Genomic DNA, 15043 nt, shown 5'->3' with positions numbered 1-15043 from the left:
GATAAGTTCTTTATAGATTTTGGATACTAGCCCTTTATCTGATACATCATTTGCAAATATCTTCTCCCATTCTCTCGGTTGTCTTTTGGTTTTGTTGACTGTTTCCTTTGCTGTGCCAAAGCTTTTTATCTTGATGAAGTCCCAGTATTTCATTTTTGCCCTTGCTTCCCTTGCCCTTGGCAATGTGTCTAGGAAGAAGTTGCTGTGGCTGAGGTAGAAAAGGTTGCTGCCTGTGTTCTTCTCTAGGATTTTGATAGACTCCTGTCTCACATGTAGGTCTTTCATCCATTTTGAGTTTATTTTTGTGTGTGTTGTAAGGAAATGATCCAGTTCCATTCTTCTGCATGTGGCTGTCTAATTTTCTCAACACCATTTGTTGAAGAGACTGTTTTTTTTTTTTTCCATTGGACATTCCTTCCTGCTTTGTCAAAGATGAGTTGACCATAGAGTTGAGGGTCCATTTCTGGACTCTCTATTCTGTTCCATTGATCTGTGTGTCTGTTTTTGTGCCAGTACCATACTGTCTTGATGATGACAGCTTTGTAATAGAGCTGGAAGTCCGGAATTGTGATGCCGCCAGCTTTGCTTTTCTTTTTCAACATTCCTCTGGCTATTCGGGGTCTTTTCTGGTTCCATTCAAATTTTAGGATTATTTGTTCCATTTCTTTGAACAAAGTTGATGGTATTTTGATAGAGATTGCTTTAAATGTATAGATTGCTCTAGGTAGCATTGACATCTTCACAATATTTGTTCTTCCAATCCATGAGCATGGAACGTTTTTCCATTTCTTTGTGTCTTCCTCAATTTCTTTCATGAGTATTTTATAGTTTTCTGAGTACAGATTCTTTACCTCTTTGGTTAGATTTATTCCTAGGTATCTTATAGTTTTGGGTGCAATTGTAAATGGGGTTGACTCCTTAATTTCTCTTTCTTCTGTCTTGTTGGTGTGTAGAAATGCATCTTATTTCTGTGAATTGATTTTATATCTTGCCACTTTACTGAATTCCCGTGAGGTCTAGCAGTTTTGGGGTGGAGTCTTTTTGGTTTTCCATATAAAGTATCATATCATCTGCAAAGAGTGAGAGATTGACTTCTTCTTTGCCGATTCGGATGCCTTTTCTTTCCTTTTGTTGTCTGATTGCTGTGGCTTGGACTTCCAATACTATGTTGAATAGCAGTGGTGATAGTGGACATCCCTGCTGTGTTCCTGACCTTAGGGGAAAGCTCTCAGTTTTTCTCCATTGAGAATGATATTCGCTCTGGGTTTTCCATAGATGGCTTTTATGATATTGAGGTATGTACTCTCTATCCCTACAATCTGAAGAGTTTTAGTCAAGAGAGGATGCTGTACTATGTCAAATGCTTTTCCTGTATCAACTGAGAGGATCATATGGTTCTTGTTCTTTCTTTTATTAATGTATTGTATCACGTTGATTGATTTGCGGATGTTGAGCCAACCTTGCAGTCCAGGAATAAATCCCACTTGGTCATGGTGAATAATCCTTATAATGTACTGTTGGATCCTATTAGCTAGTATTTTGGTGAGAATTTTTGCATCCGTGTTCATCAGGGATATTGGTCTGTAATTCTTTTGACGGGGTCTTTGTCTGATTTGGGGATCAAGGTAATGCTGGCCTCGTAAAACGAGTTTGAAAGTTTTCCTTCTATTTCTATTTTTTGGAACAGTTTCAGAAGAATAGGTATTAATTCTTCTTAAAATGTTTGGTAGAATTCCCCTGGGAAGCCTTCTGGCCATGGGCTTTTGTTTGTTGGGAGATTTTTGATGACTGCTTCAATTTCCTTAGTGGTTGTAGGTCTATTCAGGTTTTTTATTTCTTCCTGGTTCAGTTTTGGTAGTTGATACATCTCTAGGAATGCATCCATTTCTTCCAGATTATCTAATAATGCTGGCATATAGTTGTTCATAATATGTTCTTATAATTGTTTGTATTTCTTTGGTGTTGGTTGTGACCTCTCCTCTTTCATTCATGATTTCATTTATTTGGGTCCTTTCTCTTTTCTTTTTGGTAAGTCTGTCCAGGGGTTTATCAATCTTATTAATTCTTTCAAAGAACCAGCTGCTAGCTTCGTTGATCTGTTCTACTGTTCTTTTGGTTTCTGTTACATTGATTTCTGCTCTGATCTTTATTATTTCTCTTCTCCTGCTGAGTTTAGGCTTTATTTGCTGTTCTTTCTCCAGCTCCTTTAGGTGTAGGGTTAGGTTGTGTATTTGAGACCTTTCTTTTTTCTTGAGAAAGGCCTGTATTGCTATATACTTTTCTCTTAGGACTGCCTTTGCTGCATTCCAAAGATTTTGAACAGTTGTGTTTTCATTTTCATTGGTTTCCATGAATTTTTTTAATTACTTTTTTAATTTTCTGGTTGACCCGTTCATTCTTTAGTAGGATGCTCTTTAGCCTACATGTATTTGAGTTCTTTCTGACTTTCCTCTTGTGATTGAGTTCTAGTTTCAAAGCATTGTGGTCTGAAAAATTGCAGGGAATGATCCCAATCTTTTGGTACTGGTGGAGACCTGATTTGTGACCAGGATGTGATGTATTCTGGAGAATGTTTCATGGGCACTAGAGAAGAATGTGTATTCTGTTGCTTTGGGGTGTAATGTTCTGAATATGTCTGTGAAGTCCATTTGGTCCAGTGTGTCATTTAAAGTCTTTATTTCCTTGTTGATCTTTTGCTTAGATAATCTGTCCATTTCAAAGATTTTATTTATTTATTTGACAGAGAGAGTGAGAGAGTACAAACAGGGAGGAGTAGTAGAGGGAGAGAGAGAAGCAGGCTTCCTTCTGAGCAGGGAGCCTGACATGGGGCTCGATCCTAGGACCCTGAGTTTATGACCTATGCCGAAGGCAGACACTTAGCTATCTGAGCCACCCAGGCGCCCCTGATCTGTCCATTTCAGTGAGGGGTGTGTTAAAGTCCCCTACTATTATTGTATTTTTGTCAATGTGTTTCTTTGATTTTGTTATTAATTGGCTTATATAATTGGCTGCTCCCATGTTAGGGGCATAGAACTTTACAATTGTTAGATCTTCTTGTTGGATAGACCCTTTAAGTAGGATATAGTGTCCTTCTTCATCTCTTATTACAGTCTTTATTTTAAAATCTAATTTGTCTAATATAAGGATTTCCACTCCAGCTTTCTTTTGGTGTCCATTAGCATGGTAAATGGTTTTCCACCCCCTCACTTTCAATCTGGGGGTGTCTTTGGGTCTACAATGAGTCTCTTATAGACAGCATATCAATGGGTCTTGTTTTTTTTTTTTTTTTATCCAATCTGATAGCCTGTGTCTTTTGATTGGGGTATTTAGCTCATTTACATTCGGGTAACTATTGAAAGAAATGAATTTAGTGCCACTGTATTGCCTGTAAGGGACTGTTACTGTATATTGTCTCTGTTCCTTTCTTGTCTATGTTACTTTTAGGCTCTCTCTTTGCTTTGAGGACCCCTTTCAATATTTCTTGTACGGCTGGTTTCATGTTTGCAAATTCTTTTAGTTTTTATTTGTCCTAGAAGCTTTTTATCTCTCCTTCTCTTTTCAATGACAGCCTAGCTGGATATAGTATTTTTGGCTCCAAATTTTTCTCGTTTAGTGCTCTAACGATGTCATGCCAGTCCTTTTTGGCCTGCCAGGTCTCTGTGGATAGGTCTGTTGCCAATGTAATGTTTCTATCATTGTAGGTTACAGACCTCTTGTCCTGAGCTGTTTTCATGATTTTCTCTTTGTCTCTGAGCCTTGTAAGTTTTACTATTAGATGTCGGGGTGTTCACCTATTTTTATTGATTTTGAGGGGGGTTCTCTGTGCCTCCTGGATTTTGATGCCTGTTTCCTTCCCCACATTAGGGACATTCTCTGCTATAATTTTCTCCAGTATACCTTCTGTGCCCCTCTCTCTTTCTTCTTCTGGGATCCCAATTTTTCTAATATTGTTTCGTCTTATGGTATCACTTATCTGTCAAATTCTTCCCTCGTGATCCAGTAGTTGTTGATCTCTTTCTGAGCTTCTTTATTTTCCATCATTTGGTCTTCTATATCACTAATTCTCCCTTCTACCTCATTTATCCTAGCAGTTAGAGCCTTCATTTTTTTATTGCACCTCATTAATAGCCTTTTTTGATTTCGACTTGGTTAGATTTTAGTTCTTTTATTTCTCCAGAAAGTGTTTCTCTTGTATCTTCCATGCTTTTTTCAAGCCCAACTAGTATCTTTATAATCATCATTCTGAACTCAGGACCAACATCTTACTAATGTCCCTATTGGTTAGGTCCCTGGCAGTCAGTACTGCCTCCTGTTCTTTTTTTTTTTTTTTGAGGTGATTTTTTTCTGTCTTGTCATTTTGTCCAGAGGAGAACAGATGTATGGGAGAACAAAATGCTAACAGGGTAACAACAACCCCAGAAAAATATACACTAAACATATCAGAAGAGCCCTGACACTGGGGGAAAAGAAAGGGAAAGAAAGAAAAGAAAAAGAAAAAAAAAAAGAATATGATCAAATATGATCCGGCTGGTGAATAGATCAGTGGCACACACTAGATTTTGGGTGTGTTTTGGTCTGTTAGAAGAAACTGCCTTCCAAAATTTTAAAGAAAGAAAAACTTATATATGTACAAAAATAAGGGTAAATACGATGAAGGGATAGAATATGAATGCAAAGATGAATATTATAAAAGATTTTATAAAAGGAATTGATAAGAAGTTGGTTGGAAAAATAAAGAAGAGAAATTTTTAAAAAAAAGGGAGAGAATGTGATCAGGCAGAGACTAGAACAAAGCCATACAGTAGAGATTTAGGGTATATTTTGGTGTGTTAGAAGAAACTGTATCCCAAAATTTTAAAGAAAGAACAACTTATATATGTACCAAATATAAGGTTAACTACAATGAAGGGATGGAATATGACTCAAAATGAAAAATAAAAAAGGGTTTTAAAAAAGGGATTGATAAGATGTTGGTTGAAAAAGGGAAAAGGAAAAAATTAAAAAAAATAGTAAAAGAAAATTAAAAAAATAACTTTGAAAGACTAAATCAGGGGAAAAAAGCCATGAATTCTACATGCAGTATTCCCCTAGCGCTGAAGTTCTGCCGTTCTCATTGATCGGTAAACTTGGTCTTGGCTTGCTGGCTGTTCTTGCTGATCTTCTGGGGGAGGGGCCTGTTGCCATGGTTCTCAAACGTCTTTGCGGGAGCGGAATTGCCCCACCCTCCTCAGGGGCTGGGCTAAGTAATCTACTGGGGTTTGCTCTCCAGAGCTTTTGTTCCCTGCAGGCTTTCCGTGCACCTTTGGAGGATGAGAGTGAAAATGGCCGCCTCCCACTCTCTACCCTGGAGGAGCCAAGAACTCGGGGGCCCCGCTCCTCAGTGCGACCCCAGAGAAAAGCAGTCAGTCACTCCCGTCTCCCCGGTCTCTGGCCGCACTCCGAGTTCACCCGGCCTGTGACCATTTCTATCTCTGGCACCCAACCTCGTGTGGAGTCTCCAAACCTAGCAGATCCCTGCTGCGTGCTCTTGCACTGCTTCTCCCGAGGGAAGAAGGAGAGTCTTCCTGGATCTGCCTCTTGTTGGGTTCCTGCTTCCAGAAAGTGGTCGCTTTTCTGTTCAGATAGTTGCTGCTATTCTTTTCTTTGAGTTGTAGGTGTTCAGAATGGTTTGATCCCTGTGTAGCTGAATTCCTAGGACCAGCCGAAATTTACGTCTCCTACTCCTCCACCATCTTGCTCCTGTTTTACTTTTTCTATCATGCTTTTAACTTCACAGAGGATTCATTTTGTTCTCAGAATGATTTTTATGTGCTCCTCTTCTTGCTTTGTGGATTGGAGCTTTCCTCTTACAAGGTTTTATTCTGCCTCCCTGCTTTGTTGTTGCTGTTTTCCTCAAATTACTTGTTTTGGAAGAACTCCTGGGTGTGGTGCATAGGTGGGTGTGTGGGGGAGGTTTAAGTGTGACTCACTGGAGATAAGGAAGAGGACTTATACTCTCAGTATTCACTGTTTAGACTTTCACATAAATACCTTGTTTTGGGGATAGTACCCCTACCATCAGAAGTCCTGAGCATCCTGAGCTCAGCGTTCTCTTAGTTTGAGTGCTATTCAGCCCAAGTGTCTAGTCTTCTGCTGGGGCAGGGAACTGGCATACTGTCATGTAGAAGGTGTGAAGGATGGTATTTGAGAGTCTGACTTCTATCTGTGAAGACTATCACTTTGTTTTCCATCTCATCACCCTTTCTGTGGAAATCTTTGCTTCTTTACTACCAGCTCCTGTTTATATTTCTCTGGTTTCTAGGTCAGTCAGCATGTGTTTCCCAGCTTCTTAAATTCGATGGTTCTTTTTTCCTCTCACATCTTCTTTGTGCTTTTTGATTTATGCCTATTTCATACTGTATTTTTACTATAGTAGCACTTCAGTAGAAAGCCAAGGTAGAGAGGTGTGTTCAGTTCTCCCTATTTTGCATGACCCCACTATGATTTTAAATTAGGAAAATAGGCTTATATCTGAAAATCAAAATCCTAGAATTTCTCTCTCTTATTCAGGACCAAAGGAAACTTTGATTTTTTTATTTTGACTTGGTCAGATTTAGAGTACATTTTATTTAGTCCTCAATATATGTATGCAGTGTTTCTTATTGCTATTGTGATTGACTAGAACTTAAATTCCTCTAACTTTTTCTTTGATGAATTAGACATAATTCATAGACAACCATTAACCCCTGTTAATGTGTTTAGAAATTATTTAAAAGATGTCAGGACTTCTACTATAGACAGTAATGAACAACGTATTTTCAAAACGAACATTGCTACTGGGAACAACTAGAAAATTTGTATGTACTATTTTTTTTTAAACTAGTTGAAAGCTTCAGGGACTTGTCAAGGCATATTGGTTTTGTGGGTCAAATTTCTGGGAGAGGGAACCCTGGCTTTTGCCACTATTTTTAAATGGCAAATTCTTAAACAAGGCTGAGAAGCTAAGCAGTTTGAGGAGACTGGTCTTGAGGGAAAATAAAAAACAAAAGACCAAAACTTGAATTCCAGAAATAGATATATTGTTGTCTCTGTGGTTTAAAGTTTTATTTTATTGGCAATGTTGAGCACTTTATTTTGACTGGCCATTCCTGTATTTTCCATTTTTGAAATATCTGTTCAGTTTTTTTTTTGCCTTTCTTTATTTGGGTTGTTTGTCATTTTATTACTGAGTTATAGGGTTTGTCCATATATTCGAGAAATAAGCCCTTCATCAGATATATGTGTTCTGAAAAGTTCCCAAGTCTGGCTGGCTTGTTTTTTTTTTCCCTATTCTTTCTTTTCTTCATCTTTCTTTTTTTTTTCTTTCTTTCTTTCTTTCTTTCTTTCTTTCTTTCTTTCTTTCTTTCTTTCTTTCTTTCTTTCTTTTTTTGATGAGTAGAAGTTCTAAACCTGATGAACTTTAATTTACCTTTTTTTTTTAATCATTGATGGTTCATGTTGGCTTACCTTAAGGTTGTAAAGATATCTTCCTATATTTTCTTCTAGCAGCTTTATAGTTTACTTTAATGTTAAAGTTTCATTTTTTTCTTAAAAATAAAGTTTAGTTTAAACTTAAAATTTATTTTGACCTAATCTTTATGTTTGATGTGAAGTAAGTGCCAATGTTGAGTGCACAGTATCACTGGGGAAGACAATAAAACAGGTTAGTTTTAATTAATTTTATTTTTAATATAGCTGGTTATTGGTTTTTATTTTTATGTTGTTTTATTTTTTTTTAGAGGGGTTGGTGAGGCAGAAGGAGAGGGAGAGAATCTTAAGCAGGCTCAGTGCCCAGCATGGAATTTGCCCCAGGGCTCTGTCTCACAACCCTGGGATCATGACCTGAGCCAAAATCAGGAGTCGGATGCTTAACTGACTGAGCCACCCAGGCACTTCCCAGGTTATTGTTTTTTAAATGATGTTGAGAAACACACAGAATCATTAAGAGGGATAGAGAACCAGATTTGGAGGATGTTTCTCTAGGATCATTGATGAAATTAAGTGCTAAATTTTCCTGGGGAAAATCCCATTGCTGCCTCTTGGTGCACTAGCAGGGCACCCTTCATTGCCAGCACCCCTGACACATCCAGGACCCTGGTTGCTCTCTCTTCGACCACTGCTACTGCTGTTGCTCACATCACCAGGATGACTTTGGGTAGCCCCCTTTTTTCTTGGGTCACCAGCCTCTGATTGATCAACTGGGTTTTTATTCTGATTGATGGAGCCTGGGTCATGTGCAAACTCTACCTTCAAGTCAGGCCAGTAAAGACAAGGTATCTTGTGTTTCATCTGTTACTGTTTTGTAAAGTGTGGCTTTAAGAGCATAGGAAGAAGTTTCAGATGCTGCCAGAAATGAATGGCAGGTACCCCCATACAGAATCCACTTGTGTATATGTCTCTGAGCTCATGTTTCTGACAAGTCTTACCAAGAGGTATGGGGTTTCCCTATATCTGATCACCTAAAAATGGTCAGGCAGTCATTTATTACAGTAAGGATTCATAGAGTCACCAGTGCCCCTCATTCTAAAATACAGCTAGGCGGGGCACCTGGGTGGCTCAGTCGTTAAGCATCTGCCTTCAGCTCAGGTCATGATCCTGGGGTCCCGGGATCGAGCCCCACATCAGGCTCCCTGCTTGGTGGGAAGCCTGCTTTTCCCTCTCCCACTCCCCCTGCTTGTGATCCCTCTCGCTGTGTCTCTCTCTGTCAAATAAATAAATAAAATCTTTAAAAAAATAAAATAAATACAACAAAATACAGCTAGGTTTTTGTAAATACTTGCCTTGTTCGTGGTACTGAATCCATTCTTTGGTGTGTGAATTCTTGTCACTCACAAAGTGATGTTTCTATTTTCTGCTTTACTAGAAAACCTTGAAATGCTTAGGATCCATGTTCTGGTAGGATTTTTCTTTCTGAATTTTTCTCATTTATTGAGTGTATGAAAGACAGTAATCATTATGGTTTGCAAATAAAGATATTTAGGTCATTAGCCAGCATAACATTATGTTCCTTAATTCAGTGGGTACACATTTTCCCCATACATTTTAGCATCTTTAAAGTCTTTTTCCATTTTCCAATAAATAGACCATGATGATTAGATTGTAAGCATTTTTTCTATTAGTTGTATGCAGGCTGGTTATAGCATCTTATAAATAAACAATCATATCTTAGGTTGGTGAAATTATAATAATTATTTTAAATACAAAAATAATAATTAGTTAACAGATATATGATTAAGGTCATTGCACAATTATGCCTCCTTGTTATCAATGTCTTTATTTAATATTATAGACCCCAGACATCAAGATTCTCCCAGAAATTATACAAACCCAACAAAAACTCTCACTTCCACTCCTCTGTTTTAACAGCTGTGTCATTCTTCTCTGTTTATCTCAGAATGGCACCTGCAACCCCTTCTGGAGTCTTGGGGTGGTGTGTGAATTTATGAGGGAATCCTCTGGCCAGAGAGGCCCTCTGTCCTCCTGCTTTCCTGTGCTCACTACCACAGAGACAACACTCTCCTTTTCCTTACTTCTTTAGTTCAGAGTGGTTACCCTCTGAAAGTACATCTCAGATTACAACACATACACCATTATAACCGTGATAATAATGCATTTTGTGTCTTGTTGCCCTGCATCAGAAAAATTCCCTTATTTTGTACTAATCCTTTCCCATGCTGCTTAGCGATCAATCAAAACAACGGCTTATATTTGTGTAGTGACCTACAGCTTTTGCTGTGCATTTGTGTGTATCACCTCACTTAACTTTTACAACAAGTGTGTCTTATGACAGGGTGGTTATTCTCATTTGACAGATAAAACAGTGTTGGACTATGCTCATGTACTAGTGGATCGCAGATTCCAAATTTGGTTTACAGAACTCCGAATCAGTTTGTTTTTTCTTACTCACTCTGCCCTTTAATATCTGGACTCTGAATATCTAAAATTCGTTCTCTTCTTTTATTTTTGAGTTTTCATTTAATCTTATAATTAAAAAATTGAGCAAACAATGGTACCTTTTAGTGTTTTCTACATATATAACAAAAACTGTTTTGACCTTATATCTGATATTTAGTATTTTTATTAACCGACTAATTCATTCTCAAATTAACTTGAGAAATGATCCTACAAATCAATGTCTTTGAATAGGAAAGAATTGAAAATTTGCTTTCAATGGAAAGAAAATTTTATTTTATTTTTTAAAAGATTTCATTTATTTATTTGACAGAGAGAGACACAGCGAGAGAGGGAACACAAGCAGGGGGTGGGGAGAGGGAGAAGCAGGCTTCCTGCTGAGCAGGGAGCCCGTTGCTGGGCTCAATCCCAGGACCCTGGGACCATGACCTGAGCTGAAGACAGATGCTTAACCACTGAGCCACCCAGGCACACTTTGATAGAAAGGGAATTTTTACTACATTGATCTTACTCTCCTCTAATTTTTTTTTCAACACCTTTTATTTCTAGTTATGTTTCGCCTCTATGACACAGATGGGAATGGCTTCCTGGACAGCTCGGTAATTTTTTTCTTTAAATTTTCTGTGAAAATTTCAAAGTAGTTTGTTTTGAAAAATGCAATGAATAAATTTATAGCTATTACCACAGAAGACACACTTAATATAATTTCCATGCACTCACACAGCATTTTGATCATCTTTTTGAAAGAGTGATCTGAAAAAAAATAAATAAAACTGTAGGATTACAGTTGTTCTGTTGAATAATTTTGCTAGAAAAAAGTGACTTTTTATGCATGGAAAGATAAAAAAGACCCCAACTCCTTTGAATAATACATGAGAAAGTTGAGATCATTGATCTAGAAAGAAAAAAAAATTGAGCTTTGACACTAAGAAAAATAATAAGAATACCAGTAGAATTGAAGGGAATTATCAAGTCAATTTAATCATTTTATCATTTTTGCACATTTTAAAAGTTTTTTAGTCATATATGCTGTTAAAATACATACATTTACAAATTACTTTAACAAACTTCCCTTTTTAAAATGTCTCATCCAATTTAAATGCAACTTGTTCTCTGTCATTTAGTCATAAAAAGCAATAGGATAAAAATACCATCTCTATATGATTGAACTAAAAGGAATAATTAAATGTTTATTGTAACATACACAAATCCTTGATAGTTTTCAGAGCAGTAGTTAGATTCTTAGTTTTACTGCACAAATCAGTGCTTCGAATATAAATCGATTTCAGGTTCCATCCAATAATGCATCTTATATTTGCTAGTGACATATTTTCATATATTATTAATTCTTCTATAAAGAAAATAGAAGAATCTTAAAAAAATAATAAGTGTCAGGTTATGGAAATTTTGGAGTACACAGGTACATTAAATAGCAAATGTTTTGATACTTTTAAATTGATTAAAATGAACATTACTTCTGATAATGAGTGAGTTTCTCTCCTCATCTGATACATCTCCCTTTAGCAGAGCTCAAAAAGAATTCTACAAGCAAAGCAATGAAGTTGGATACATACTTATGTAACGCTGAGTAGGATAATGGCACATTAGCTTCTCCAGAGAGAGACAAAAATATATAATTCCTACTTTAGGAAATGTCCACCATTCTAAATTGATGCTGTGATTGTGGGATTCCTTATGTTTAAGTCTCTCCAATTTTTCAAACGCTATCATTTTTAAGTGCTTAGTAGTATCCAGTTATCCATTTAGGAATATTAAGCTACAGGATACATTTGCTCATTTTCTGGTGGCATTTCACAGCGAGGAGTTTAGACTTTTCTAGATATTTCCATATGTTTATTGTAGCACTTCTGAGTATACTACTGCAAATTATATTTAAATGCAAATTTGTTTTATTTAGTGTTCCTTTTTAATTAAATTAAAAGGATGTTTCTTTACTAGGCTTCTAGCCACGGGTTGGCAGCTGATTTGAAAATTCAGTCAAATTCTTTTTCTGGTTTCTGGCCATTTTTTATTGTTGTTAACATATAATACATTGCATTATTTATAACTGTCATCTAATAGTAAACAATAAGTTGGAGATAAATAAATTGATTTATGATTAAACTAGTCTGTTTTGTAATTAAAAACCTGAATTTTATTTCTATAATTTTCCCCAGACAACTTACCACTTCATTATATTTTCTTCATTATCGGGTTTAAATTGCACATTCTGATGTCCTTAATCTTGGAAATTTAAAGGTGTAGCACTTCACATAGTGGAGGCCAAACAGAGGAAAACTGATATTTTGAAAAATGACCACTATGTGTAATAAAACTAGTGAATATTTATTGATCCCTTGCAGTATGCCAGGCGGCATAAATGTATTTCATATCATAGCATGCTTACTCTTTGCAGCAACTCTGTGCAGTAGGTAAGATTAGAATACTCATTTTACGGATGAGAAAGCTGAGTCTTAGGTCAGATGACTTATCTAATGTCACATGCCTACATAAAAAGGGTTTCTGTTCCTAAAAACATGTCCAGGGGCTTTCACCACTCCAAACCATCAAGGCATAAACAGGCAAAGATAGAGTAACACCCACACACACAATTCTAACCTATAATTCCAAGATATTTTAGTTGAAATTTTTTCTTAACTGTAATAAGTAAATTTATATTTATATATTTGTATTTTTTATATTTATATTTTTGTATTTGTATTTATATTTGTATTTTTTTCTGGGGCAATCTGTGTTACCTAAACAACATTTTCATGATTACATTTTTTCTGGAGAGAGGAATGGAGCTTTCATCAGTTTCTCAGATGGATCCATTGTCCCCCAAAAGACAACCTCTTTTACCACATTTCCTTCTTCAATCTATGAATATCAATTACATATATTACATCAGAGATTTGAGTAGAATAATCTTTGATTAATGTGCTTTCAAACCTTATCCTTTTATACTTCTTATATTTTAAATTATTATACTGTTAAGACACCACATTTAATTATCTCAGTGACTATATTTAAAATTACTAGCATTTACGAAGTATATTTAATCTTTTCTGGAGATAGGGAAAAATTAAAGTATTAAAAATATAGGTATGAGCAAATGTTTTAATTTATTTGGTCAAGGCATATGTATTAACTAACCGTTCTTCAAAGAGTTGACACTTGAGCCCGATAATATGAAAATGCTAACTAAAATTCTATTTCCTCATAAAATAAACTCTATATGTACTTAAGCCTCCAAACCTTGACCCTGAACACACCTCTCACAGAGCAAATTATACCAGTTAATGGCTGGAACAGTAGATACACGTTCTCAGTGTATCAGAATAAAAATACACCTCTCAGTTGCCCTCAAACGCTTCCTTCCATCCTTCCACACCTGTTTCCAAGCCAAAGGGTCAGGACACTCGATGACTTAAATATCACAGCTTGTGAAAATATGCCTGCTCCTACTTCAATCAGATCTTCCTTTCTAAAGATAGATTTTCTTCTTTAAAAAAAAAAAAAAATCTGCTCTGGAAAAGCTTTTTTTATGTAGTTGTGCCCTCTTCTGGTGAAGATTTCTAGACAAAGTACAAAATAAATTTATATTCAAGTGCTTCTTTTATGTATAGTCAATCAGACTGTTGAAAGGATATATTATATATAAAAATTAATGCATATGTATAAATTAGATATAATACATAAATTAATCATGTAACTCTTAGTTTTTGAACTACATGTTAAACAATTCTTATAAGTCAAAGTTTGAAAAACTTACAAAGACCCTGTATTCATGTTTTCTCCCTTTTCTCTGTCTCTGTCTCTCTCTCTCTCTGTGTCCTCTCCAGGAGCTAGAAAATATCATCAGTCAGATGATGCATGTCGCAGAATACCTTGAATGGGATGTCACTGAACTTAATCCAGTAGGTATATGGACAATTTAACTGTTGCCTACATTCTTGAAGGCCCGTTTCTTCTCTTTTCTCTTTTTTGGAACCTCAATATACTACTGCCATTTGATATTTTCTTTTGATAACCCGAAGTTACTATTTCTATTCAGTAGCAAAAGTGGATTCTGAACAAGAAAAGGTATACGTGGTGTTCTGAAGCTCTTAGCAGTAACTTTTGCTTTTCTTCTTCATGGAAATTAATTTGAATGGCGATCTCAGATGTCTTTAGGTAAGCAGGAGCTGCTGGTGGATACTGTCAAGGTTATGCCATGCAACAAAATAGTCAGAATTAATGTATGTTACTCATGATCTCTATATTTTCCTTTTATGGAAATAGCTAAATATTCATTCTAAAAGAAGATGAAGTCACTTAAGATGCTGATGGTTGACTGTGTACACTGCACTGTGTTAGTTCCTGTATACGTGTTACTCAATGCTTGCAACTCTCTGAGATAGACACTACTATTTTATTCATTTTACAGATAAGGGAATTGGGACCCCAGCATGTTCAAGAAACTTCTCAGAGCTCTTCAGCTACTTAAAGATAGAGCTAGAAAGTTGTAATAATTTGTTTAAAGAAATGGTATCTAAGGAGGCTTTTAAGAACATAACAACTTCTTATTTTTAATAGATTTACACCAAATACATTATTCAAATGTATTTTAAAACATACTTGATTAGAAACTTTGACTTTCGCTACAAGTAATATTTTGGAGGGAGTTGATAAGTACGTTATTGACTAGTTTATTCTTGAAACCAACTAAGTTGAGCACATTGTAAATGAATTAAGTATATACAAATCAATTTTATTTAAATGGCTTACATTTTATAAGAATTTTAAAAGCCTGTAACAGCATGATAGTGGCATGATTATAGAATAGAGCCGTGGTAGCATTTCCTTTGCTGTGGAGACTAGTGCCAGGAAAGTACAACAAAGTTATATGCAGTGTCATGTATAAAGAAGTGGCACCATTCTTACTGGGATTGGGGTTTTCCAAGTTTTAACTCAACCGGTTTTTCTTTTGGGAGGATGTCGAAATACACCATGCTGTGCGCATAATGCATAGCAGATATTGTTCACAAAGTTGCAATTTGTATATGGAATAATAACTAATAGTGGTAACTTGTATTTAATTCTAAGAATACTGCTTGATTCATCTTAATAC

At 36.0% G+C, this 15043-nt stretch overlaps 1 protein-coding gene across 9 annotated transcripts in view; it reads left to right on the top strand.

The window, feature by feature from the left end:
- The window catches only part of DGKB (diacylglycerol kinase beta), a 710493-nt gene that overhangs the window by 189152 nt on the left and 506298 nt on the right, over positions 1-15043 (top strand). For all 9 annotated transcript variants that reach the window (XM_025873283.2, XM_025873279.2, XM_025873282.2 and 6 more), the window contains 2 exons: positions 10480-10529; positions 13776-13850. In XM_025873283.2, coding sequence (XP_025729068.1) covers positions 10480-10529; positions 13776-13850 — 125 coding nt within the window. The remainder of the gene's footprint in view (positions 1-10479; positions 10530-13775; positions 13851-15043) is intronic.

The sequence above is a fragment of the Callorhinus ursinus genome, unplaced genomic scaffold (assembly GCF_003265705.2).
Source record: "Callorhinus ursinus isolate GAN/ISIS: 27379988/994484 unplaced genomic scaffold, GSC_fseal_2.0 scaffold12, whole genome shotgun sequence".
Classification (NCBI taxonomy): domain Eukaryota; kingdom Metazoa; phylum Chordata; class Mammalia; order Carnivora; family Otariidae; genus Callorhinus; species Callorhinus ursinus.
The sequence above is the reverse complement of the archived record's forward strand: the minus strand, read 5'-3'. Positions and strand labels throughout refer to the sequence as shown.